We start from the raw sequence: 24,261 nt of genomic DNA, 5'->3' as shown, positions 1-24,261 counted from the left end.
GTTAAGGGGGGGTTGTTGGGTTACAGGTATCGGGTGGATACGTGGGTTTGAGTAGGGTGATCATTGCTCGGCACAACATCGAGGGCCGAAGGGCCTGTTCTGTGCTGTACTGTTCTATGTTCTATGATGGAGGTGAATGGTGCGGCCAACTGTGTCAAATACTGCAGACAAGTTGGAAGGGCAAGGAGTGATAGTCTACCTTTGGCACAGTTAAACAGGACTTCACTTGTAACTTTGATAACAAGTTATTCTTATATTGCGATGCAAGAGGAAATCTGATTGGAGGTTGTAATTGATAATATTGAAAGATGTGTCATTTGAAACATGGAAGTCTGGCAATATCTGGTCTGAGAGAAACATGAGAGGATACAGGGCAAGATCCCACAAAGGGTTAACAGCAGCTGCAAAGAGCAGGATTATAAAATGCAGATTCCTTCTCCCAAACAAGATTTTTGTATGAAGCTAAAAACAATGGCTCACACCTTCATTGAAATTAACTATCTTAGTAAGCATCTGGAAAAGCATGGATGAGGGTTTCAGTTGAGCTAAGTGATAAATGTAAACCTTCAAGTTATAACCAAGTGGATTTTTAGCATTACGCTAAAAGCAATGTTTCACACCTTCATTGAAATTAACTATCTTAGTAAGCAGCTGGAAAGGAAAGGATGAGGTTCAGTTGAATTTGGTGACAATTCTAGGTGTGAAATTCTGCTAACACCAAGTAAATTAAAGAAAATTGGAGACTATCAGTCTACGAGAAACATAATTTAGAGCCAAAATCAAAGTCATAATTATGAGCTGGGGACACAATTGGAAAATAAAACTATAGAAATGACAGGAACCAAACCAAAATTCACATCTCTATTGAAATGAAAGCATTTTTGAATATCACAAAGGAACTTTGAACATCACAAAGGAAACAATGTAATCAGAGACCTGAGAGGTGAGGTTATGTCAAAATGAATACTTAGTTGTATTAGAATGTTTAGATCAAAGATACTTTTTACAATCAAAGTGAAATAAAAGTTATTTTACAATAAAGTCATAAAAACTTAATAACAGTTAGAAAGAGAATATAAACCCAGAGACCAGAGCAGGAACTACCAGAACTCAGAGAGAAGCAAGCAGAGTCAGCTCAGTCATGGGAAAGATAAGACATAGCAGGCGAGCTAAAACAGCTAAAACATCTAAGGAAGACTAGAATTTAAAGAGTAGGCAGAGTCAGCTCTCATAGCTCAGCACATGGGATCGACAAGACATAACAACCGAGCGAACCAGCGAGTACATCTAGAGAAGACCAGACTTTAAAGAAGATTGATTGTCAAGTTAGGCCTGAAGGTCCCTTCAACCAACCAGGAGGATCCAGAAGCAAGATCTTTTTACCTTTCTGTAAAGAAAGTGATTGCAGCTATTAAAAGAAAAAATATAATAAAATAACTTAATTTAACCTGAAACAGTGGTTATTCCTAAGTCTACTTTACTTACTTAGCAATGCGGGACCCAGGACCGATGCTGCTAAGTGGTAAGTAGATGAAAGCTTCTGTGAAGGTATGGGTTATACCGGGGGATAACTTGAAAATATAGTTTGACCTGAATAGCACCCACTGAAGCCTGCATCTAAGTCAGGGAGTGAGAATCCCTCTTCACCATTTAGAATATTGACCCTTTTTGGTATAGGGGGAATTCTAAGAATAGTGGTGAGTTTTCAACAACAAGGTATATTAGTTCTTGAGACACACAAGGTCCGAAACACTTCAATGGATATGCACATACACATGCAGACTGGCACACGCTTCTCTGCAATATATACAAAATCTGGAAATACTCTGCAGGTCAGGCAGCATCTGCAGAGAGAATCAGAGTTTACATTTTAGGTCACTGACATTTCATCACAACTGCTCCTTACTTGAAGAGGTACTTTGCCCAAACGATACAGTGGATTGGCTCTGAAGGAGTGTTTCGGATTGTGCAACCTGGAAACGTTTTTTGTGATGGTTTGGGCTGGCACTCGTAGCATTCCGTTACTCCCTGCAAAAAGACAATTTCACTTTCAGCGGCATCAGGACAGGTCCCAGTCTCTCTCTGAAATTGCCTTCACTGAGAAAATTTGCATGCAATAACACAAGCAGTTACAACATTACATTAGCTCTATCTGCAAACAGGTAAAATGGCTTTTAATATCTATCAGCAACACACTTCCCCTGCAAAAATCACCGATTACCTCGCTTTTAATCAGAGCTCGAGCAAACATACGGTCCGTAAGTGATATTTAATATCACTGCAAAAATACAGACTACAATGTACGAAAATTTCTTATATTCATCACGCCCTCTTGTTTATCCAGAAACTATCGAGTTTTGCCTTGAAAACAAAGGCTTTGCTTCCACTACCTTTTGCGCAAAGGTGTTCCAAAGAATAACGACCCTCAGAAAAAAACTTTTTCTCATCCGTCATAAATGGGCAACCCCTTATTTTCAAACAGTGACCCCCTTGTTCAAGATTCTTCCTGAAGAGGAAACATCCTTTCCACACCCACCATGTCAACACCCCTCAGGATTGTGTATGTTAAAATCAAGTCCCCTCTTACTCTTCTAAACTGCAGCAGATACAAGCCTCGCCATCCAAACCTTCCTCATAAGGCAACCAGCCTAGTCCAAGGATTAGTTCAATAAACCTCTGAACTGCTTCAAATGCATTTACATCTTTCTTTAAATAAGACGACCAATATTGTACACAATACTCCAGGTGTGGTCTCACCGATGCCTTTAAAACTGAAGCACTACCTCCCTAATTGTATATCAATTTCCTCACAATAATAATATTCTATGAATTTTCCTTTTTAAAATAAATTTAGAGTACCTAATTCTTTTTTTTTCCAATTAAGGGGCAATCTGGTGTGGCCAATCCACCTACCTGGCACATCTTTGAGTTTGTGGGGGTGAGACCCACGCAGATACAGGGAGAATATTCAATCTATTAGCTTTCCAAATTACTTGCTGTACCTGTGTAACCTTTCACGGTTCATGCACCAGGACACTCAGAACCCTCTGCACCTCAGAGCTCTGCAATTTCCCACCATTCAGATAAGCTTTATTTTTTATTCTTCCTTCCAAAATGGACAAATTCACATGTGCCCACATTATACTCCATTTGCCAGATCCTTGCCTCCTCACGTAACCTATCTATGTCTTCTTATGTCTTCTTCAGAACTTACATTCCTACCTCTGTCATCAGAAAATTTAGCAACCATTCAAGTACACAAAATTGGTATGGTTGCAAAACCATTGCAGAATAAATAATATTCAGTACCTTTTTGATGACAGTGACTTGACCAAGATATCCTGCAGTCCCACTCTCTATAAGAGGAATGTCAGCAGCTAAACACATTCTATTCACATGGTTACGGGCAGCTGAAGAAATACAATAGATCGAATAGAAGCAAAATTAGGGATCTGTAAATTCAATCGACCACGAAGCAGCAATTGCTGTTCATTAAAGCAACTGCACAAAATCTAAACAAAACATACCCTTCCAAAAAGTACCACGCACTTAATTTTAGTTATGAGTTGTGTCCATTGCAGACTGGGGGAGATCAACTCTCCAGAGTTAAAGGAGGAAGAATTTGGAACCGTTCCACATAAAGTGGTTCTCGTGCAATGGGGCGGCTGTGCCATTCTGTGCCAGTGCACACAGCAGGTTATTGTCGATTATACAATTACACTGCGATTTTCCTCTCCCCCTCATTCCCTGCTCCTTTAAATGCAACGACTGTGAGCTTTGAAAAGTGTTGCTCTCTGCTGAAATCCAGCTGGTGACCTTGCAGACCAGCCATGTAAGGAACATCTTCAAGTGAGGAATTGTCACACTGCCCACAGAAAGTGGCTGCACTGATGTCACCACTCCCAACATTCCATTTCCGGCACTATTGCTCCTTTTAGCTGCTTGATTCAGGTATTTTCTGATCCCAATGACCAATGTTTCTTTCTCTAATAGCTGATTTGTTAGGGTAGTGGTGCACTGAGCCATGAGGATCTGGAAGGTCCAAAGTTTGATCCTGGTTCCTGATCAATTGGTCTCACCCAGGTCCTGCAGCAGCAGTGCTCTCGGTGCCACTGCATTGAGGCCAAGTAACATTTTCCTTTTTACAGAAAATGCATAAAGAGGCTTGTCGCCCTTTGTGTTTAAAATGGTGCGGGGGTGGGGAAATCTGGTCGAGGCGTTGATTATCGTCATAGATTATCATAGGATTTACAGTGCAGAAGGAGGCCATTCAGCCCATCGAGTCTGCACCGGCTCTTGGAAAGAGCACCCTACCCAAGGTCAACACCTCCACCCTATCCCCATAACCCGGTAACCCCACCCAACACTAAGGGCAATTTTGGACACTAAGGGCAATTTATCATGGCCAATCCACCTAACCTGCACATCTTTGGACTGTGGGAGGAAACCGGAGCACCCGGAGGAAACACACGCACATAAGGGGAGGATGTGCAGACTCCGCACAGACAGTGACCCAAGCCGGAATCGAACCTGGGACCCTGGAGCTGTGAAGCAATTGTGCTATCCACAATGCTACCATGCTGCCCCATGATAAGGGGGAAGCTTTGCAGGACTATGGAGAAGTACTGTTTATGCAGTTGGAGGTTCTAGAGTGTGGGGGGGGGGGGGGGGGGGGGTCACAATCTCAGGACCCTGGGTGGGCATTTAGGGTGTCTTCACTTAGAAAGTTGTGAACCTGTTGGATTTTCCAGCCCGGAGAGTTGTGGCCGCTTGGTTAGAGTATATCCGAGATTGAGATGATTTTCCAGTTGTAAGGGAATGAAGGAATATAGGAGTCAGATAGGAAAGTAGAGTTGATGTTTAAAATCAGCCATGATCTCACTGAATGACAGACGAGGCTATATGGCTCACTCCTGCTCGTACTACTTCTGTTAAAAATGTGTGAGGCAGTGGGATTAATTGGATAGCACTTTTGAAGAGATGGTGACGGACGATGGGTGCCTCCTCCCGTGCTGTTTGATTCTATGATTTGATAAAGTAGAAATACAAAGAAAGAATGGTGGGGGAAATCAAGAACAAAGAGACACAATCTTAAAATTAGAGCCAGGCCATTTCATGAGTGATATCCGGAAATACCTTTTCCACAGAGAGGGTTCTGAAAGTCTGTGGATCAACAGAAATTCCCATAATTGAGGTGAATAGGTTTTTATTAAATAAGGTCATCAAGGAATAGGGATCACAGGCTGGTAAATGGAGCTTGAGTACAGATTAGTCACAATCCAAGGGTCTAGTGGCCAGACAGCCTCCACTTTCTGCAGCAGTGGATTTAATGCATTAATAATTTTATCGCGTGTGGCCACATCATAGTCCAGGAAGTAAATTGCCAATGCTGCCTGCCAAATCCGTGTGCTATCTATTACCCTTGTCTGAGTTCATCAACCATTCATTACTCTTGTTTGAAACCAGCAGAGTCCAGAGCACCAGAAATCCTTACCCCTGTTATCCAGAGCATTCATCACTAGCGTAAACTGCCTGAAGAATTCCACGTTATAACCTGGGCTGCGGGAAACAAAAGTGAGAGCACTCTTTTAAACTGGTAACCACAAACAAGACCAAAAAACAAAGACTACACATTGTTGTCGCAGCAGGTCTTTCAAAACATTACTTCCCCGTGTAATTCTGCATGATAATTCCCACCCTCTTGGTCATCATCTCAATAGATGAGCAAGTCTAATAGGGAAGATCAGAGGCTTGGAGCTTGGCAAGGAGGGAAAGTAGGGAGCTGCTTACAGCTCCCCTATAATGCAAGGCATGACTTTCAGTTATCTCTCGGTACAGACTCAGTCTCGACGGGGCTGGGCCGGCGCCAACAGAGCCACCAGAAGGCAACACATCAATCAGTTAGACAAGTGACAAAAACGTACCTTGATGCTACAACAGTCAAGAATTGGAAACAGCCATTTGATTCAATAAAGCCAAACCTAATTGGCCGAAATCCAGATCTTACATCCATAACTGAAACTTGAGATAAGAACTGATTAACTTGTTTTCAACAAAGGTCACGATCTTTAATTAATTAATTAATTTCTGCTTTCCTCAGTGAAGGAACAAACTTTGGGAATCTCCATGCCTTTGGTGGCTGGCCTGTAGACTGTGTCCACTTGCAATTTTTTTTTAAGTGAAGGAAGTAAAAGGATTCTTTCTGGATTCAGTGTAATCTGTGAGTAGGTTTTTCTACGTGCTGTTTATTCATTCTCAAGAAGATGTGGGCATTGCTGGCATGGCCAACATTTACTGCCCATCTCTGGTTATCCTGGAGAGAGTGGTGATAGGACTAACCTCTTGAATCTCTGCAGTCTATGTGGTGAAGGTGCTTCCACTAGATAGGCAGGGACTTTCAGCATTTGGAAATTAAGAAAAAATATATCAATAAAGTGACCACAAAACTGTTGGGAAATTCCAGCTCATTCAACGAGCAGGAATCCTTCCCATCTGACCTGGTTTGGGCCGACATGTTTCTCCAGCCCCAACACGGTTACAATTGGAATGGTAGCGAGCAAGTCAATCAGTTGTCAAGTATTTGAATCCACTGGATGAATCGGATTTTTAAAGTGACCAACAATATAAACTATCAGCGAGCTATATGACCAGATGAAGCGAATGTTGAGATCAGTAGGAATGATGAAGACATTTTGAGATATCCTGAAGGCTGTGAAAGGTGTTATATAAATGCGGGTTCATTCTTTAACAGGGATACTCACTGCCTGACCAGGAGAGTGATACTGGGCTACCAAAGCTCAAAGAGCGTTCTCACTCTTCAGATTCACGACTTGCCCTCTATTCTTCTGGCAGCACAGAAGCTGTCCCAATCACCACTCTAAAAATAAAGTGCTTTGTTCTGTAGACACACTCTCTGTGATCCACAATAAGGGCCAACAAAAGATTGAACTCACTTCATGATGCTGTCGTGATGAGCTGCAATCCTGGCCTCAGGGCAGAACTTTAAGGCACTCTCCTTGGCCACCTGCAAACCAAATGTAACAGACGGTCAAATAAAATTTAGCCCAAATCTATTTGAGTCAATAACAGCCCTGCTGGGGCAGCACGGTGGCCTAGTGGTTAGCACAACCCGCCTCACGGCGCTGAGGTCCCAGGTTCGATCCCGGCTCTGGGTCACTGTCTGTGTGGAGTTTGCACATTCTCCCCGTGTCTGCGTGGGTTTCGCCCCCACAACCCAAAAATGTGCAGAGTAGGTGGATTGGCCATGCTAAATTGCCCCTTAATTGGAAAAAATAATTGGGTAATCTAAATTTTAAAAAAAATAACAGCCCTGCTGAAGATGCTGAGTAGAATATACAGCACATGAACAGGCCAATCGGCCCAACTGGTCTGTGTTGTTGTCTATACACCGCACGGGTATCCTCCAACCCTATCTCCTTCATTTCAGCCTTTCAGCAGATCTATCGGCCTCCTTCTCTCTCATGCAATTGTCTAGTTTCCTTTTGAATGCATCAAAGTTTGCGGTTCAACATCTTCCTGTGGTAGGGTGTGACACATTCTCACCACTGAGCGAAGTAACATTTCCATATTTCTCAAGCGGACCGTCTCCTAGTTAGGGACCCCAATTTAGAAGTTTTTCAAAAGTGCAAACATTCTCTCCCTATATTTATATATATATATATTATATATACACACACCCTGTCAACACCATCAGACCTTAATCAGGTCTCCTTTCAGCCTTTCTTTGCAAGAAAAAAGGGTTAATCTGTTCAATCCTTTGCAACGGTCATAATCTCAAGCGTTGGTATCACCCGACATAATCACAGAATGATACAGCACAGAAGGGAGCAATTTGATTGAATGGGCCTGTACCAGTTCTTTGGTGTGGTTATCCAATTACTCCTACTCCTTTTCTCTTTCCCTGTAGCTCAGTAACCGCTCTCCCTTTCTCCAATCTCTCTTTTTGAATGTTACCATTACATCTGTTTCCACTCTCCTTTCAGACTGTACGTTCTACATCAGAACAACTCAACCCTGTAAAAACGTTTCCTTATTTAATCTCCGGTTCTTTGATTAAATCACTTTAAATCTGTGCCCATGGTTACCAACCCGCCAGTGAGGGCAGCACGGTGGCGCAGTGGGTTAGCCCTGTTGCCTCACGGCGTCGAGGTCCCAGGTCACTGTCTGTGTGGAGTTTGCACATTCTCCCCGTGTTTGCGTGGGTTTCGCCCCCACAACCCAAAGATGTGCAGGGTAGGTGGATTGGCCACGCTAAATTGCCCCTTAATTGGAAAAAATGAATTGGGTACTCTAAATTTATTTTAAAAAACCCTCCTGCCAGTGAACACCGTTCCTCCTTATCTGTTCTGTCGAAGCCATTCAGGATTTTGAACGCTTCGATCAAACGGCCTCCTAACTTTCTCTGATCTAAGGTGAATAATGGCAACTTTGCCAACCTCTTCACACAGTTCCTAACCCTGATACCGTTCCAGTAAATTTCCTCTGCACCCTCTGGGGCTGGTTTAGCACCAGTGGGCTAAATAGCTGGCTTGTAATGCAGAACAATGCCAGCAGCGCGGGTTCAATTCCCGTACCAGCCTCCCGAACAGGCGCCGGAATGTGGCGACTAGGGGCTTTTCACAGTAACTTCATTGAAGCCTACTCGTGACAATAAGCGATGATTATTATCATTTAAGGCCTTGACATCCTTCCTACGGTGTGGCGCCCAGAGTTAACCTCCAAGCTGAGCTTTAACCAATGTTTCACTAATATTTTCTTTCTCTCATACTCTGTGTCTCTATTATTAAATCCAAAGGACCCCCTTCCCCATTTTGAACAATTGCTCACCTCTTCCCATCACCTTCACTAGTGCCTCGCCTTGTGCTCCAAATTGGACCACTTCACACCCCCGTGCTAAATATCATCTACCACAGGCCTGACCACTTTGCCAGTCTGTCCATATCCTCCTGAAGTCTGTTACTGTCCTTCCCATTGTTTACTTTCCGAATTGCATATCATCTGCAAACTTTAAAATGATGGCCTGTATACTGCATTAATATATATTACAAAGAGCAATCGATCTAATACAGACCTGTGGAGAACACCACTGCATACTTCTCTTTAATCAAAAAAGCAGCTTTGCTCGGTTTTCTGTCTCTTGGCCCATTTTGCCCGAGTCCTTTCAATCCCATGGGCTTTAATCTTGTTAAATCTATTATCTGGTACTTGTCAAACACCTTTTGAAAGCCCACATACTCATCAACTGCGCTAGCCTCATCAGCCCTCTCTGTTGCTTCCAAGTACTCAATCAAGTCAGTCAATCACAATTAGTCTTTTAGAAATCCCCTCTGGTTGTTTAGCCGCTTACTTCAAGCCTGCGTATTTTTGGTCACTCACCTTTCTACCACTGTTTCTCATTTTTGAAAACCATTCATGATTTTTAAAACCTCAACTTTATCTCCCCTTAACCTTCTCTACTCCCGGGGCTGCACGGCGGCGCAGTTGTTAGCACTGTTGCCTCATGGCACCGAGCACCCGGGTTCGCTCCCGGGTCACTGTTCGCGTGGAATTTTCACATTCTCCCCGTGTCCGCGTGGGTCTCACCCACACAAGCTAAATATGTGCAGGGTAGGTGGATTGGCCATGGCAAATTGCCTCTTAATTGGAATTTGTTTTAAAAAACCTTCTCTACTCCAAGGAGAACATTCCTAGTTTCTCTACAGAGCTGAAGTGCCACATCGTTGGTACATGAGGGGAGAGGGGGAAGCAAAAAAAAAAAACAAGGTCCTGAAAAGCGTCAGGAAATACAAGATTTTGTTTCTTGCTGGAAGATGTAATTGACAGAATAAAGAAAAGTTATTCCAACAGACGGTGCACAATTCACAGAGTCTCTTCAGCCTAATCTCCAACTCGTGGTAAGTCATTTCAGAGAAAGGTGGTAGGAGGAGAAAACAGTATTTCATCCCGAGTCTGAATCTTTTCTGTTTTTGGGTTGTCCAGAAGGAACTCTGGCACGAGAGGTCTGGCTTTCTACCACTGATAATATTTTTTAAAAACATGACTGAACAATAAAACTGTTAATGCAGAAAAATGTCACAAAGTATTTTACAGAAGGAAGGACAAGACCAGTCTCTCTGGACGATAAATGATTCTCACCTGAGCTTTCGACTTCCCAACATGTTTCTTCTGAAAGAGGAATTGCCGGTTAAGGTTGCTGACGTCGATAGTATCCAAATCCATCTAGAGACAAGTGAAGGTGGATTGTTATAAAGTTGAGTCTCTCCCAGAGACAGAACGACAGTGAAATAAAACCACTGGATGGGAACCAGCTCCCAGCACATTCCCAAACTCAAATCCCCAGGATCGGAACTGGCTCCCAGCACATTCCCAAACTCAAATCCCCTGGATCGGAACCGGCTCCCAGCACATTCCCAATCGCAAATCCCCTAGATCGGAACTGGCTCCCAGCACATTCCCAATCTCAAATCCCCTAGATCGGAACTGGCTCCCAGCACATTCCCAATCTCAAATCCCCTAGATCGGAACTGGCTCCCAGCACGTTCCCAATCTCAAATCCCCTAGATCGGAACTGGCTCCCAGCACGTTCCCAATCTCAAATCCCCTGGATCGGAACTGGCTCCCAGCACATTCCCAATGTTAAAGCCGCTGGATCTGAACCGGCTCCCAGCACGTTCCCAATCTCAAATCCCCTGGATCGGAACTGGCTCCCAGCACATTCCCAATGTTATAGCCGCTGGATCTGAACTGGCTCCCAGCACATTCCCAATCTCCAATCCACGGGTTTGGAACTGGCTCACAGCACATTCCCAATCTCCAATCCATGGGATTGGAACTGGCTCACAGCATGTTCCCAATGTTAAAGCCGCTGGATCTGAACCGGCTCCCAGCACATTCCCAATGTTAAAGCCGCTGGATCTGAACTGGCTCCCAGCACATTCACATTCTCCAATCCACTGGACCAGAATCTCAACCACAGGAAGGACGGGATGTTCAAAAATAAATCTGACCTCTTCCCCAATAATACTCAGAATCAGGAAGTCAGTGTGTGGGGGAATTCACAACCAGACAATGTGGAGGTATGAGAGCACAGGCTGAGAAACAACTGGGTCGATTTATTCACTGAAAAAAAAGCATGTGGGATATGTGAAGTTTTATAACCGGAGGTACAGAATTCAGAACCACACTAATCACTGGTTACAGTTAAAATCTACTGCTTCTCATTTCAAATCAAGAAATTGAATAAAAGCTTCTTTTTTCCACAATGGTCCAATTCAAATCAACAGATGTTTCGAAGTAAGAAACCTGTGAAAGAGCAAAGTGTAATGCGTCCAGTTTTGGGACAGCACTTTGGAAGCAAATCAAAGCCCTGGAAAAGGTACTGAAGTGATTTTTATTAGAACAGAGAAGATTGAAATGAAATCAGGTGGAGGTGTTGAAAATTAGTTTTATAAAATTAGAGAATGCTGCGAACATTTTACATCATGTTTCACGAACTGAAGATTGTCACGACTTTAGGGGAATACCACTGGTTCTTCAAGCAATGCCAGAGAATTGATGTCGACCTGAGTTGACAGAGAGCCTCATTTAAACCAGGAGTGACAGTGTTGACAGCTCAAACCTTCTCGCCGCCCAATTGCTGCATCCTCGGGTCCAGTGGAAAATCCCCAGTGCAGGAATGAATCAATGTTCTTTGGAGAGGGGTTCTCGGGGGGTAGGGAAGGGCTTCTCGGGGGGTGGGGAAGGGCTTCTCGGGGGGTGGGGAAGGGCTTCTCGGGGGGCGGGGAAGGGCTTCTCGGGGGGTGGGGAAGGGCTTCCCGGGGGAGGGGAAGGGCTTCTCGGGGGGCGGGGAAGGGCTTCTCGGGGGGCGGGGAAGGGCTTCTCGGGGGGCGGGGAAGGGCTTCTCGGGGGGTGGGGAAGGGCTTCTCGGGGGGCGGGGAAGGGCTTCTCGGGGGGCGGGGAAGGGCTTCTCGGGGGGTGGGGAAGGGCTTCTCGGGGGGTGGGGAAGGGCTTCTCGGGGGGTGGGGAAGGGCTTCTCGGGGGGTGGGGAAGGGCTTCTCGGGGGGTGGGGAAGGGCTTCTCGGGGGGTGGGGAAGGGCTTCTCGGGGGTAGGGAAGGGCTTCTCGGGGGGGTTGGGATGGGGTTCTCGGGGGTAGGGATGGGGTTCTCGGGGGTAGGGATGGGGTTCTCGGGGGTAGGGATGGGGTTCTCGGGGGTAGGGATGGGTTCTCGGGGTAGGGATGGGGTTCTCGGGGGTAGGGATGGGGTTCTCGGGGGTAGGGATGGGGTTCTCGGGGGTAGGGATGGGGTTCTCGGGGGGAGGGATGGGGTTCTCGGGGGTAGGGATGGGGTTCTCGGGGGTAGGGATGAGGTTCTCGGGGGTAGGGATGGGGTTCTCGGGGGTAGGGATGGGGTTCTCGGGGGTAGGGATGGGGTTCTCGGGGGGTAGGGAAGGGGTTCTCGGGGGGTAGGGAAGGGGTTCTCGGGGGTGGAGGTTCTCGGGGGGGGGGGAGGTTCTCAGAGGAGGGAGGGGGTTTTCGGGGGGGGGGGGTTCACGGGAGGGAGGGGGGCTCTCGGGGAAGAGGGTTCTCAGGGTGGGAGAGTTCTCGAGGAGGGGGAGTTCTCGGGGAGGGGGTTCTCGGGGAGGGGGGTTTCCGGGTGGGCAGGGGTTCTCGGGGGTGGGCGGTTCTCGAGGGTGGGTGGTTCTCGGGAAGGGGGGGGTTCCGGGTTGGGGGGTTCTCGGGGAGGCAGTTCTCGGCAAGGGGGGGTTCTCGGGATGGGGGGTTCCCGGGCGGGGTGGGTTCTCGGGGAGGGTGTTCCCGGGTTTGGTCGGGGGGTTCCCGGGGGACGGGGGGTTCCCGGGGGAGGGGGGGTTCCCGGGGGAGGCAGTTCTGGGGGGGGGGGGGGGGGGGGGAGGTTCTCGGGGGGGGGGGGGGAGAGGTGCTCGGGGGGGGGGGGGGGGTTCACGGGAGGGAGAGGGGTTTCTCGGGGAAGAGGGGGGTTCTCGGGGAGGGGGGTTCTCGGGGAAGGGGGGGTTCTCGGGGGAGGCGGTTCTCTGCAAGGGGGGGGGGGTTCTCGGGGAGGGGGGTTCCCGGGGGGGAGGGGGTGGGTTCTCGGGGGGAGGGGGTGGGTTCTCGGGGGGGGGAGGGGGTGGGTTCTCGGGGGGGAGGGGGTGGGTTCTCGGGGGGGGGAGGGGGTGGGTTCTCGGGGGGGGGAGGGGGTGGGTTCTCGGGGGGGAGGGGGTGGGTTCTCGGGGGGGGAGGGGGTGGGTTCTCGGGGGGGGAGGGGGTGGGTTCTCGGGGGGGGGGAGGGGGGGGGTTCTCGGGGGGGAGGGGGGGGGTTCTCGGGGGGGAGGGGGGGTTCTCGGGGGGGAGGGGGGGGTTCTCGGGGGGGGGGGGGTGGGTTCTCGGGGGGGGAGGGGGTGGGTTCTCGGGGGGGGAGGGGGTTCTCGGGGGGGGAGGGGGTGGGTTCTCGGGGGGGGGAGGGGGTGGGTTCTCGGGGGGGGGGGAGGGTTCTCGGGGGGGGGAGGGGGTGGGTTCTCGGGGGGGGAGGGGGTGGGTTCTCGGGGGGGGGAGGGGGTGGGTTCTCGGGGGGGGGTGGGTTCTCGGGGGGGATCTCGGGGGGGGGGAGGGGGGGTTCTCGGGGGGGGGAGGGGGGGTTCTCGGGGGGGGGAGGGGGTGGGTTCTCGGGGGGGGAGGGGGTGGGTTCTCGGGGGGGGGAGGGGTGGGTTCTCGGGGGGGGAGGGGGTGGGTTCTCGGGGGGGAGGGGGTGGGTTCTCGGGGGGGGGAGGGGGTGGGTTCTCGGGGGGGGAGGGGGTGGGTTCTCGGGGGGGGAGGGGGTGGGTTCTCGGGGGGGAGGGGGTGGGTTCTCGGGGGGGGGAGGGGGTGGGTTCTCGGGGGGGAGGAGGTGGGTTCTCGGGGGGAGAGGGGGTGGGTTCTCCGGGGGGGGGGGTTCTCGGGGACGGGGAATTCTCGGGGGGGAGGGGGGTGGGTTCTCGGGGGGGAGGGGGGTGGGTTCTCGGGGGGGAGGGGGGTGGGTTCTCGGGGGGGAGGGGGGTGGGTTCTCGGGGGGGAGGGGGGTGGGTTCTCGGGGGGGAGGGGGGTGGGTTCTCGGGGGGTGGGTTCTCGGGGGGGAGGGGGGGTGGGTTCTCGGGGGGGAGGGGGGTGGGTTATCGGGGGGGAGGGGGGTGGGTTCTCGGGGGGGGAGGGGGTGGGTTCTCGGGGGGGAGGGGGGTGGGTTCTCGGGGGGGAGGGGGGTGGGTTCTCGGGGGGGGAGGGGGGTGGGTTCTCAGGGGGGGTTCCTCGGGGAGGGGGGGGGTTCCTCGGGGAGGGGGGGGGTTCCTCGGGGAGGGGGGGGGGGTTCTCGGGGAGGGGGGGGTTCTCGGGGAGGGGGGGGGTTCCTCGGGGAAGGGGGGGGTTCTCGGGGAGGGGGGGGTTCTCGGGGGGGAGGGGGGGGGTTCTCGGGGAAGAGGGGGGGGGTTCTCGGGGGGGAGGGGGGGGGGTTCTCGGGGGGGAGGGGGGTGGGTTCTCGGGGGGGAGGGGGTGGGTTCTCGGGGGGGTACCTCGGGGAGGGGGGGGGTCATCGGGGAGGGGGGGGGGTTCCTCGGGGAGGGGGGGGTTCCTCGGGGAGGGGGGGTTCCTCGGGGAGGGGGGGGGTTCCTCGGGGAGGGGGGGGTGGTTCTCGGGGGGGAGGGGGGTGGGTTCTCGGGGGGGAGGGGGTGGGTTCTCGGGGGGGAGGGGGGTGGGTTCTCGGGGGGGAGGGGTGTGGGTTCTCGGGGGGGAGGGGGGTGGGTTCTCGGGGGGAGGGGGGGGTGGGTTCTCGGGGGGAGGGGGGGGTGGGTTCTCGGGGGGAGGGGGGGGTGGGTTCTCGGGGGGAGGGGGGGGGTGGGTTCTCGGGGGGAGGGGGGGTGGGTTCTCGGGGGGAGAGGGGGGTGGGTTCTCGGGGGGAGGGGGGGTGGGTTCTCGGGGGGAGGGGGGGTGGGTTCTCGGGGGGGGGGGTTCTCGGTCTCTCTCCTCCCGCCCGCTCTGGGCTTCCCAGGCCCGGCCTCCCCCCCGCCGCCGCCGCCCTTACCACTTCGATGTCCCTGAATCCGGCCAGGACCAGGTTTTTGAGCAGCTCACAGCCGATGCCGCCGGCGCCAACCACCAGCAACCGGCAGCAGGACAGGCGCTCCGACAGAGCGCGGGAGAGCGGCCCCACCAGCGCCATTTTGCTCAGCCAAAGGCCCAAGAGCCGGCCAACGCTCACCGAGTAAAACCGCGGGCTCGATGGCGGCCTCCACCAACAGCGCCACCCACCGGCACCGAGACCGCGGCCTCCACAGGCAGCGCCTCCCACCGGCACCGCCTCCCACCAGCAGCGCCACCCACCAACACCGCAGCCTCCACATGCAGCGCCACCCACTGGCATCGACACCGCGGCCTCCACAGGCAGCGCCTCCAACCGGCACCGGCACCGGCACCGCAGCCTCCACCGGCAGCGCCACCCACTGGCACCGACACCGCGGCCTCCACAGGCAGCGCCTCCCACAGGCAGCGCCTCCCACTGGCACCGACACCGCGGACTCCACAGGCAGCGCCTCCACCGGCAGCGCCTCCCACCGGCAGCGCCACCCACCGGCACCAGCACCGCGACTCCACCGGCAGCGCCACCCACCGGCACCAACACCACGGCCGCCACCGGCAGCGCCACCCATCGGCACCGGCACCGCGGCCTCCACCGGCAGCGCCTCCCATCGGCAGCGCCACCCACCGGCACCGACACCGCGGCCTCCACCGGCAGCGCCACCCACCGGCACCGCGGCCTCCACAGGCAGCGCCTCCCGCCGGCTGCGCCACCCACCGGCACCGCGGCCTCCACAGGCACCGCCAACCACCGACACCGTGGCCTCCATAGACAGCGCCAACCACCGGCACCAACACCGCGGCCTCCACCGGCAGCGCCACCCACCGGCACCGACAGCGCCAACCACCGGCACCGCGACCTCCACAAGCAGCGCCACCCACCGGCAGCGCCAACCATCGGCACCGCGGCCCCCACAAGTAGCGTCACCCACCGGCAGCGCCTCCCACCGGCACCGACACCTCGACCTCCACAGGCAGCGCCTCCCACCAATCGGCAGCGCCACCCACCGGCAGCGCCCCCACGGCCTCCACAAGCAGCGACACCGCGGACTCCACAAGCAGCGCCACCGCGGCCTCCACCTGCAGCGCCACCCACCGGCACCAATACCGGGTCCTCCCAGCACAGCGCCACCCACCGGCATCGACGGGCATTTGATCAAAGATATTTTAAGAAGAGGCCATTCAGCCCTTCCAGCCTGCTCCACCATTCATTTTTTAAAAATAAATTTAGATTACCCAATAATTTTTTCCAATTAAGGGACAATTTAGCGTGGCCAATCCACCTACCCTGCACATAGAACATAGAACATTACAGAGCAGTACGGGCCCTTCGGCCCTCGATGTTGCGCCGACCTGTGAAACCATCTGAAGCCTATCTGACCTACACTATTCCATTTTCATCCATATGTCTATCCAGTGACCACTTAAATGCCCTTAAAGTTGGCGAGTCTACTACTGTTGCAGGCAGGGCGTTCCACACCCCTACTACTCTCTGAGTAAAGAAACTGCCTCTGACATCTGTCCTATATCTACCACCCCTCAATTTAAAGCTTTGTCCCCTCGTGTTGGTCATCACCATCCGAGGAAAAAGACTCTCACTGTCCACCCTATCTAACCCTCTGACTATCTTATATGTCTCTATTAAGTCACCTCTCGGCCTTCTCCTCTCTAACGAAAACAACCTCAAGTCCCTCAGCCTTTCCTCGTAAGACCTTCCCTCCATACCAGGCAACATCCTAGTAAATCTCCTCTGAACCCTTTCCAAAGCTTCCACATCCTTCCTATAATGTGGTGACCAGAACTGCACGCAGTACTCCAGGAGCGGCTGCACCAGAGTTTTGTACAGCTGCAGCATGACCTTGTGGCTCCGAAACTCAATCCCCCTACTGATAAAGGCTAGCACACCATATGCCTTCTTAACAGCCCTATTAACCTGGGTGGCAACTTTCAGGGATTTATGTACCTGGATGCCGAGATCTCTCTGTTCATCTACACTACCAAGAATCTTGCCATTAGCCCAGTACTCTGCATTCCTGTTACTCCTTCCAAAGTGAACCACCTCACACTTTTCCGCATTAAACTCCATCTGCCACCTCTCAGCCCAGCTCTGCAGCTTATCTATGTCCCTCTGTATCCTATAACATCCTTCAGCACTATCCACAACTCCACCGACCTTCGTGTCATCTGCAAATTTACTAACCCATCCTTCTACACCCTCTTCCAGGTCATTTATAAAATGACAAACAGCAGTGTCCCCAAAACAGATCCTTGCGGTACACCACTAGTAACTGAACTCCAGGATGAACATTTGCCATCAACCACCACCCTCTGTCATCTTTCAGCTAGCCAATTACTGATCCAAACCGCTAAATCACCTTCAATCCCATACTTCCTTATTTTCTGCAATAGCCTACCGTGGGGAACCTTATCAAACGCCTTACTGAATCCATATACACCACATCAACCGCTTTACCCTGATCCACCTGTTTGGTCACCTTCTCAAAAAACTCAATAAGGTTTGTGAGGCATGACCTACCCTTCACAAAACCGTGTTGACTATCGCTAATCAACTTGTTCTTTTCAAGATGATTATAAACCCTATCTCTTATAACCTTTTCCAACATTTTACCCACAACCGAAGTAAGGCTCACAAGTCTATAATTAGCAGGGTTGTCTCTACTCCCCTTCTTGAACAAGGGGACAACATTTGCTATCCTCCAGTCTTCCGGCACTATTCCTGTCGACAAAGACGACATAAAGATCAAGGACAAAGGCTCTGCAATCTCCTCCCTGGCTTCCCAGAGAATCCTAGGATAAATCCCATCTGGCCCAGGTGACTTATCTATTTTGACATTTTCCAAAATTGCTAACACCTCCTCCTTTTGAACCTCAATTCCATCTAGCCTGGTCGACTGAACCCGAGTGTTCTCCTCGACAACATTGTCTTTTTCCAGTGTAAACACTGACGAAAAATATCCATTTAACGCTTCCCCTATCTCCTCTGATTCCACACACAACTTTCCACTACTATCCTTGATTGGCCCTAATCTTACTCTAGTCATTCTTTTGTTCCTGATATACCTATAGAAAGCCTTAGGGTTTTCCTTGATCCTATCCGGCAACGACTTTTCGTGTCCTCTCCTCGCTCTTCTTAACTCTCCCTTTAGGTCCTTCCTGGCTAACTTGTAACTCTCAAGTGCCCTAACTGAGCCTTCATGTCTCATCCTAACATAAGCCTTCTTCTTCCTCTTGACAATTGCTTCAACTTCCTTAGTAAACCACGGTTCCCTTGCTCGACAACTTCCTCCCTGCCTGACAGGTACATACTTATCAAGGACACGCAGTAGCTGTTCCTTGAAAAAGCTCCACATTTCGATTGTACCCATCCCCTGCAGTTTCCTTCCCCATCCTATACATCCTAAATCTTGCCGAATAGCATCATAATTGCCTTTCCCCCAGCTATAATTCTTGCCTTGCGGTATATGCCTATCCCTGCCCATTGCTAAAGTAAACATAACCGAGTTGTGATCACTATCACCAAAGTGCTCACCTACATCTAAATCTAACACCTGGCCGGGTTCATTACCCAGTACCAAATCCAATGTGGCCTCGCCCCTTGTTGGCCTGTCTACATACTGTGTCAGAAAACCCTCCTGCACACACTGCACAAAAACTGACCCATCTATAGTACTCGAACTTTGAGTTGTGGGGGTGAAACCCACGCAAACACGGGGAGAATGTGCAAACTCCACACGGACAGTGACCCAGGGCCGGGATTCGAACTCGGGTCCTCAGCGCCGTGAGGCAGCAATGCTAACCACTGCGCCACCGTGCTGCCTCTCCACCATTCATTTTGATTGATTTATTGTCACATGTACTGAAGTACAGTGAAAAGTACATACATCGTAAACAAAAAGAATAATCAACAGAGTGCATCGACAAATAGTGATTTGTTACAAAACACAATAAGGGGCCAAACAAGAGCAGCCTGGGGCGTCGTGAATAGTGTTCTTACAGGGAACAGATCAGTCCAAGGGGGAGTCGTTGAGGAATCTTAATCAGAGAATCATAGAATTTATAGTGCAGAAGGAGGCCATTCGAAAAATAATAATAATAATAATCGCTTATTGTCACAAGTAGGCTTCAATTAAATTACTGTGAAAATCCCCTAGTCACATTCCGACGCCTGTTTGGGGAGGCCGGTACGGGAATTCAACCCGCGCTGCTGGCTTTGTTTTGCATTACAAGCCAGCTGTTTAGCCCATTATGCTAAACCAGCCCCTACTTAAACCCACGCCTCCAGCCTATCCCCGTAACCCCACCCAATCATTTTTGGACATGAAGGGCAATTTATTTTTATTTTTTAATTTATTTTTTTGGTAATTCATGGGCTTTAATTACCAGAGAACTGGACAGCTGCCGAGAAGTGTGGCCACAGCATGCTGCCCAGTGAGCATCATCTCATATACCATTTCCTGGGGGCGGAGCCAGAGGCAGAGTCCCCCAGGGTTCCAAGCCCGGTCTTAAAGGGCCAATGTATTAAAGGCAAGGTACAGTTACAGCAGTTACTGATACCATTCATCACATTCACCCCCTGTTTTAAAAAAAACACATAGTCCGTCGGGGGTGAAAGTGGAGTTATAAGTTCAGTCTATTGGGTGGTCTGACCGTCTGTGCTGGTGCCGTGGATACGGTCGGCTTTGATGGTGGTATACCCGGGAGCACAGTTGACTGAGTCTTTGCCCGCTTTGGAGCGGTGGGGATATCTGGGGTGACTAGGGTGATTGGTGCCAGCGCTGGCTGGGGGGCAGTGGGCGCTATGGGGGGGGGGGGGCGCTGTTGGGGTCGGCAGTTGGTGCGGGGAGGGGAGCGTCGGTAGGAGGGGGGGGGTCGGTGGGGAAGCCGGCGGGTGCCAGGTCTCACAGGGAGACGGTGTCCTGCCTGCCGTCGGGGTGCTCGACGTAGGCGTATTGAGGGTTTGCGTGTAGCAATTGGACCCTCTCGACTATCGGATCTGTTTTCTGGCTCCTCGTCTCCGGAGTAGGACTGGTCCCGGAGTCGTCAGCCAGCGTGGAAGCAAGACCCCAGAGGTGGACTTCCGTGTCTGGATGAATAAAGCTCTCCGTGCTCCCAGAGTCGAATAGGCAGGGAATGTCGTGGCCGTTGATTCGCACCCACATCATTGAGTTCTGCAGATGCTTTGGCCGTGATTGATCGAGCGTGATCGCTCCTAGTTGCGGGTAGTCAGAGTCCTCGCTTAAGTCGGACTCACAAAATGGCCGCCTGGAGTCACAAAATGGCCGGCTAGAGTCACAAAATGGCCACTGCATCGGTCGCACGTGTCGGGATTCGAAGATGGCCGCCACCAATATGGCTGCCCCCATGACACGCACGAGGGCGATGACGCGTTGGAAGTAGGCGTGTCTGGCCGCCGTCCGGCCGCGTTGTGGGGCCTGTGAGGCCGGGAGCTTGATTTCTGGGCCTGGTGAGGCTTTTGTTTGTGGCCTTTGGGCCCAGCCAGGCAGACTTTCACGAAGTGCCCTTTCTTCCCGCAGTCGTTGCAGATTGCGGATCGGGCCGGGCAACGCTGACGTGGGTACTGGCTTTGCCCACAGAAATAGCATGGGGAACCCCCGGAGTGAGCGGATTGCCACGCGGCGCAGGCCTGTAGCGTGGCCGGGTCTGGAGGGGATCGAGAGGGGTTTGCAAGGTCCGCGGAGTATGTACGGAGGTTACGGTGGGCCGTTTCTAGGGAAGAGGCGAGCGTTACCGTGCCCTGGAGATCCTTTGCCCCGTCTTCTAGGAGCCGCTGCCGGATGTTCGAGGACCTGATACCGGACACGAAGGCATCACAAATATGTAAGTTCATGTGGGTTTCTGCCGTCACTTCTTTATGATTGCAGTTCCTCGCGAGCGCAGTGAGTCTCTCCACGTATTCATCTAGAGTTTCCCCGGAGTGCTGGCTGCAGGCTGAGAGCAAATGTCTAGCGTGTACCTTGTTAATCGGCTTTACAAAGCGTTTCTTTAGTATATCAACCGCAGTTTCGTAGGTTGTAGTGTTCTCAATCACGGGGCAAGTCGGTGGCCCACCCGGGCATGTAGTAAGCTCAGCTTGTGAGCGCCGTCAACTTCAGTCACTGAGGAGTTTAGATAGGCCTCAAAACACCGGAGCCAATATTAAAAAATTTCTGGGGCCTCCGGCGACCGAGTATCTAGGTTGAGTTTCTCCGGCTTTAGAGCGCTGTCCATCTTGATGTGTCTGGTAATTAAATTGAGATACCCTCAATCACGACACAGGAGAGAAGATTGGTAATTCAAAGGCTTTAATTACCAGAGAACTGGACAGCTGCCGAGAAGTGTGGTCACCACTAAGGGCAATTTATCATGGCCAATCCACCTAACCTGCACATCTTTGGACTGTGGGAGGAAACCGGAGCACCCGGAGGAAACCCACGCACACACGGGGAGAACGTGCAGACTCCGCACAGTCACCCAAGCCTGTGCTAACCACTGTTCTACTGTGATGCCTTGTCTTGTAGCTGTGGGGAAGAAGCTGTTCCTATGTCTGGATGTGCGGGTCTTCAGACTTCTGTACCTTCTGCCTGATGGAAGGGTCTGGCAGAAGGCAATGCCTGGGTAGGAGGGGCCTCTGACAATGCTGTCTGCCTTCCTGAGGCAGCAGAATCAAAGGCCACGGTGTTGGTGCGTGGTGAGCTTGTGAGCTCATCTAAACACTTCTTAAATGTTGTGAGGGTTCCCATTTCTTCCACCCCTTCAGGCAGAGACTTCCAGATTCCCACCATCCTCTGGGTTAAAGCGATTTTCCTCACATCCCTTCTTAATCTCTGCCCCTTTCCTTATCTATGCCCCCTGGTATTGAACGACCCCCCACCCTCCACCCCCCAAAGAGAAATGTGCATTCCTATCCACCCTATATATGCCTCTCAATTTCACACACCTCAATCAGGTCCCCTCTCAGCCTTATCTGCTCCAAGAAAAACAACGCACTAACCGCGCTCTCTTGAGAGCTGTAACCCTCCAGCCCAGGCATCCTGTCGAGTGCAATTGCTTCCTATAGTGAGGTGACCAGAACTGCACAGAATGTTCTAGCTGTGGCCGAATGAGTGTTTTATACAGCACCATCATAACCTTCCTGCTCTACGCCTCGACTAATAAAGACAAATATTCCATATGCTTACTTAACCATCTTATCTACCTGTCCTGCTGTCTTCAGGGATCTATATAGGCATGCACATCAGGGTCACTCTGTACTTCCTAGCATCTTACCATTCATTGTGTGTTGCCTTATCCGGTTAGTCCTCCCAAAATATACCACCTCACATTTTTCAGGGTTAAATTCCATTTGCCACCGTTCTGCCCATCTGACCAGCCCGTCTATATCGTCCTGTAATCTCAGACTTTCCTCGCCAACTACCACACACCAATTTTCATGTCATCTGCGAACTTACTGATCATACCTCATTCACACCCAGATCATTATTGTACAGTACAGACAGCAAGGGTTCCAGCACCAATCCCTGTGGAAAACCACTGGACACAGGTTTCCAGTTACAAAAGGAATGTTCGATCATCACCCTCTGCCTCCTGCCACTCTGCCAATTTTGGATCCACTTTGCCCTGGATCCCATGGGATTGTACCTTACTGACCAGACTCCCATGTGAGACCTTATCAAAAACTTGATTGAAGTCCATGTCGACTACAAATTGTCATTAATGGTGGACATGCGTCTAGAAACAATTATTCGGGATAGAATCAGTATTCACATGGAAAAATGTGGGTTGATTAGGAAGAGCCAGCATGGATTTCTAAAGGGACATTGGTTTTAACTAACTTTGCTGAAGATTTTTGATAAGTAACAAAAGGGTCGTTGAGGGTAATGCAGTTGATGTGGTATACATGGGCTTTCAGAAGGCATTAGATTCTGCACCACACAATAGACTTGCGAGAAAGGCTACAGCTCATAGAATAAAGGGACAGTCACAACCTGGATACAAAACTGGCTGGATAATAGGAAGCAGAGAGTAATGGGCAATGGATATTTTTCAGACTGGAGAAAGGTTTGTAGCCGTGTTCCCTAGTGGTATGGTATTGGGGCTCTTGCTTTTCCTGATATATATCAATGATCCAGATCTTGGGAGTGCAGTGAACAGTTTGAAAGTTTGCAGATGGCAAAAAACTTGGATGTGTTGAAAATGACGGTGTGGAACTTCAAAAGAGCCTTTTGTTACATGGACTTCAGAGAAGTTAATGGAATAGGGCAGATAGGTGGAAAATGGAAGTTCAATGTAGATATGCGTGAGGTGATACATTTTGGCAGGAAGAACATGGGAGAGACAATATAAAATAAAGGGGTAAAATTCCTAAATGGGGTGCAGGAGCCGAGGGTCCTGGGTGTTTATGTGTATAGATAATTGAAGATGGCAGGACAGGTGGAGAGAGTAGTTAAGAAAGCAGAGTGTGTTCTGGGCTTTATTAGCAGGGGCACAGAGTATGTTGAATTTCTACAAGACACTGGTTAGACATCAGCTGGAATATTGTGCCCAGTTCTGGGGGTCAAGGATGTGAACATATTGGAGAGGGTATAAAAGAGGTTTCCAAGAATGGTTCCAGGGTTGAGAAACTTCAGTTCTGAGGATAGATTGTCAAGGTTGGGACTGTTCTCCTTGGAGAAAGGAAGACTAGGAGGAGATTTTGTAGAGTTGTTCAAAATGATGAGGGGGCTGGACAGAATTGACAGGGAGAAACTGTTCCCGCTCGTAAAAAAGACCGAGAACGAGAGAGCGCAGATATAAAGTGATTTGCAAAAGAAGCAAATGTGATGTGAGAAAAAACGTTTCCACACAGGGAGTGGTTGGGGTCTGGAATGCACGGCCTGGAAGTGTGGCGGAGGCAGGTTTATTCGAGACATTCAAGAGGGCATTAATGATTATCTGAATAGAAACAGTGTGCAGGTTTCTGGGCAATGGCTCTAAGTCATTTCGCTCATTTGTATACCAGTGCAGGCACATTCGGCTAAATTTCTTCCTTCTGAACTGTAACAATTTTGTAATACCTCCAAACACAGCGCCACCCACTGGCACCAGCAGTGTCCTCCCAATA

At 50.9% G+C, this 24,261-nt stretch overlaps 1 protein-coding gene across 3 annotated transcripts in view; it reads right to left on the bottom strand.

Annotated features, from left to right (window-relative positions):
• Positions 1–15,279, bottom strand: part of uba2 (ubiquitin-like modifier activating enzyme 2) — a 59,980-nt gene extending 44,701 nt beyond the window's left edge. For all 3 annotated transcript variants that reach the window (XM_038806204.1, XM_038806205.1, XM_038806203.1), the window contains exons 1-6: positions 15,088–15,279; positions 10,156–10,239; positions 6,954–7,024; positions 5,495–5,559; positions 3,310–3,410; positions 1,907–2,028 (exon numbers count right to left, since the gene is read on the bottom strand). In XM_038806204.1, coding sequence (XP_038662132.1) covers positions 1,907–2,028; positions 3,310–3,410; positions 5,495–5,559; positions 6,954–7,024; positions 10,156–10,239; positions 15,088–15,225 — 581 coding nt within the window. In that variant the 5' untranslated portion in view covers positions 15,226–15,279. The remainder of the gene's footprint in view (positions 1–1,906; positions 2,029–3,309; positions 3,411–5,494; positions 5,560–6,953; positions 7,025–10,155; positions 10,240–15,087) is intronic.
• Between the last annotated feature and the right edge of the window lie 8,982 nt (positions 15,280–24,261).

Source organism: Scyliorhinus canicula, chromosome 9, assembly GCF_902713615.1.
Source record: "Scyliorhinus canicula chromosome 9, sScyCan1.1, whole genome shotgun sequence".
NCBI lineage: Eukaryota > Metazoa > Chordata > Chondrichthyes > Carcharhiniformes > Scyliorhinidae > Scyliorhinus > Scyliorhinus canicula.
This window is presented reverse-complemented; position numbering and strand designations above follow the sequence as displayed.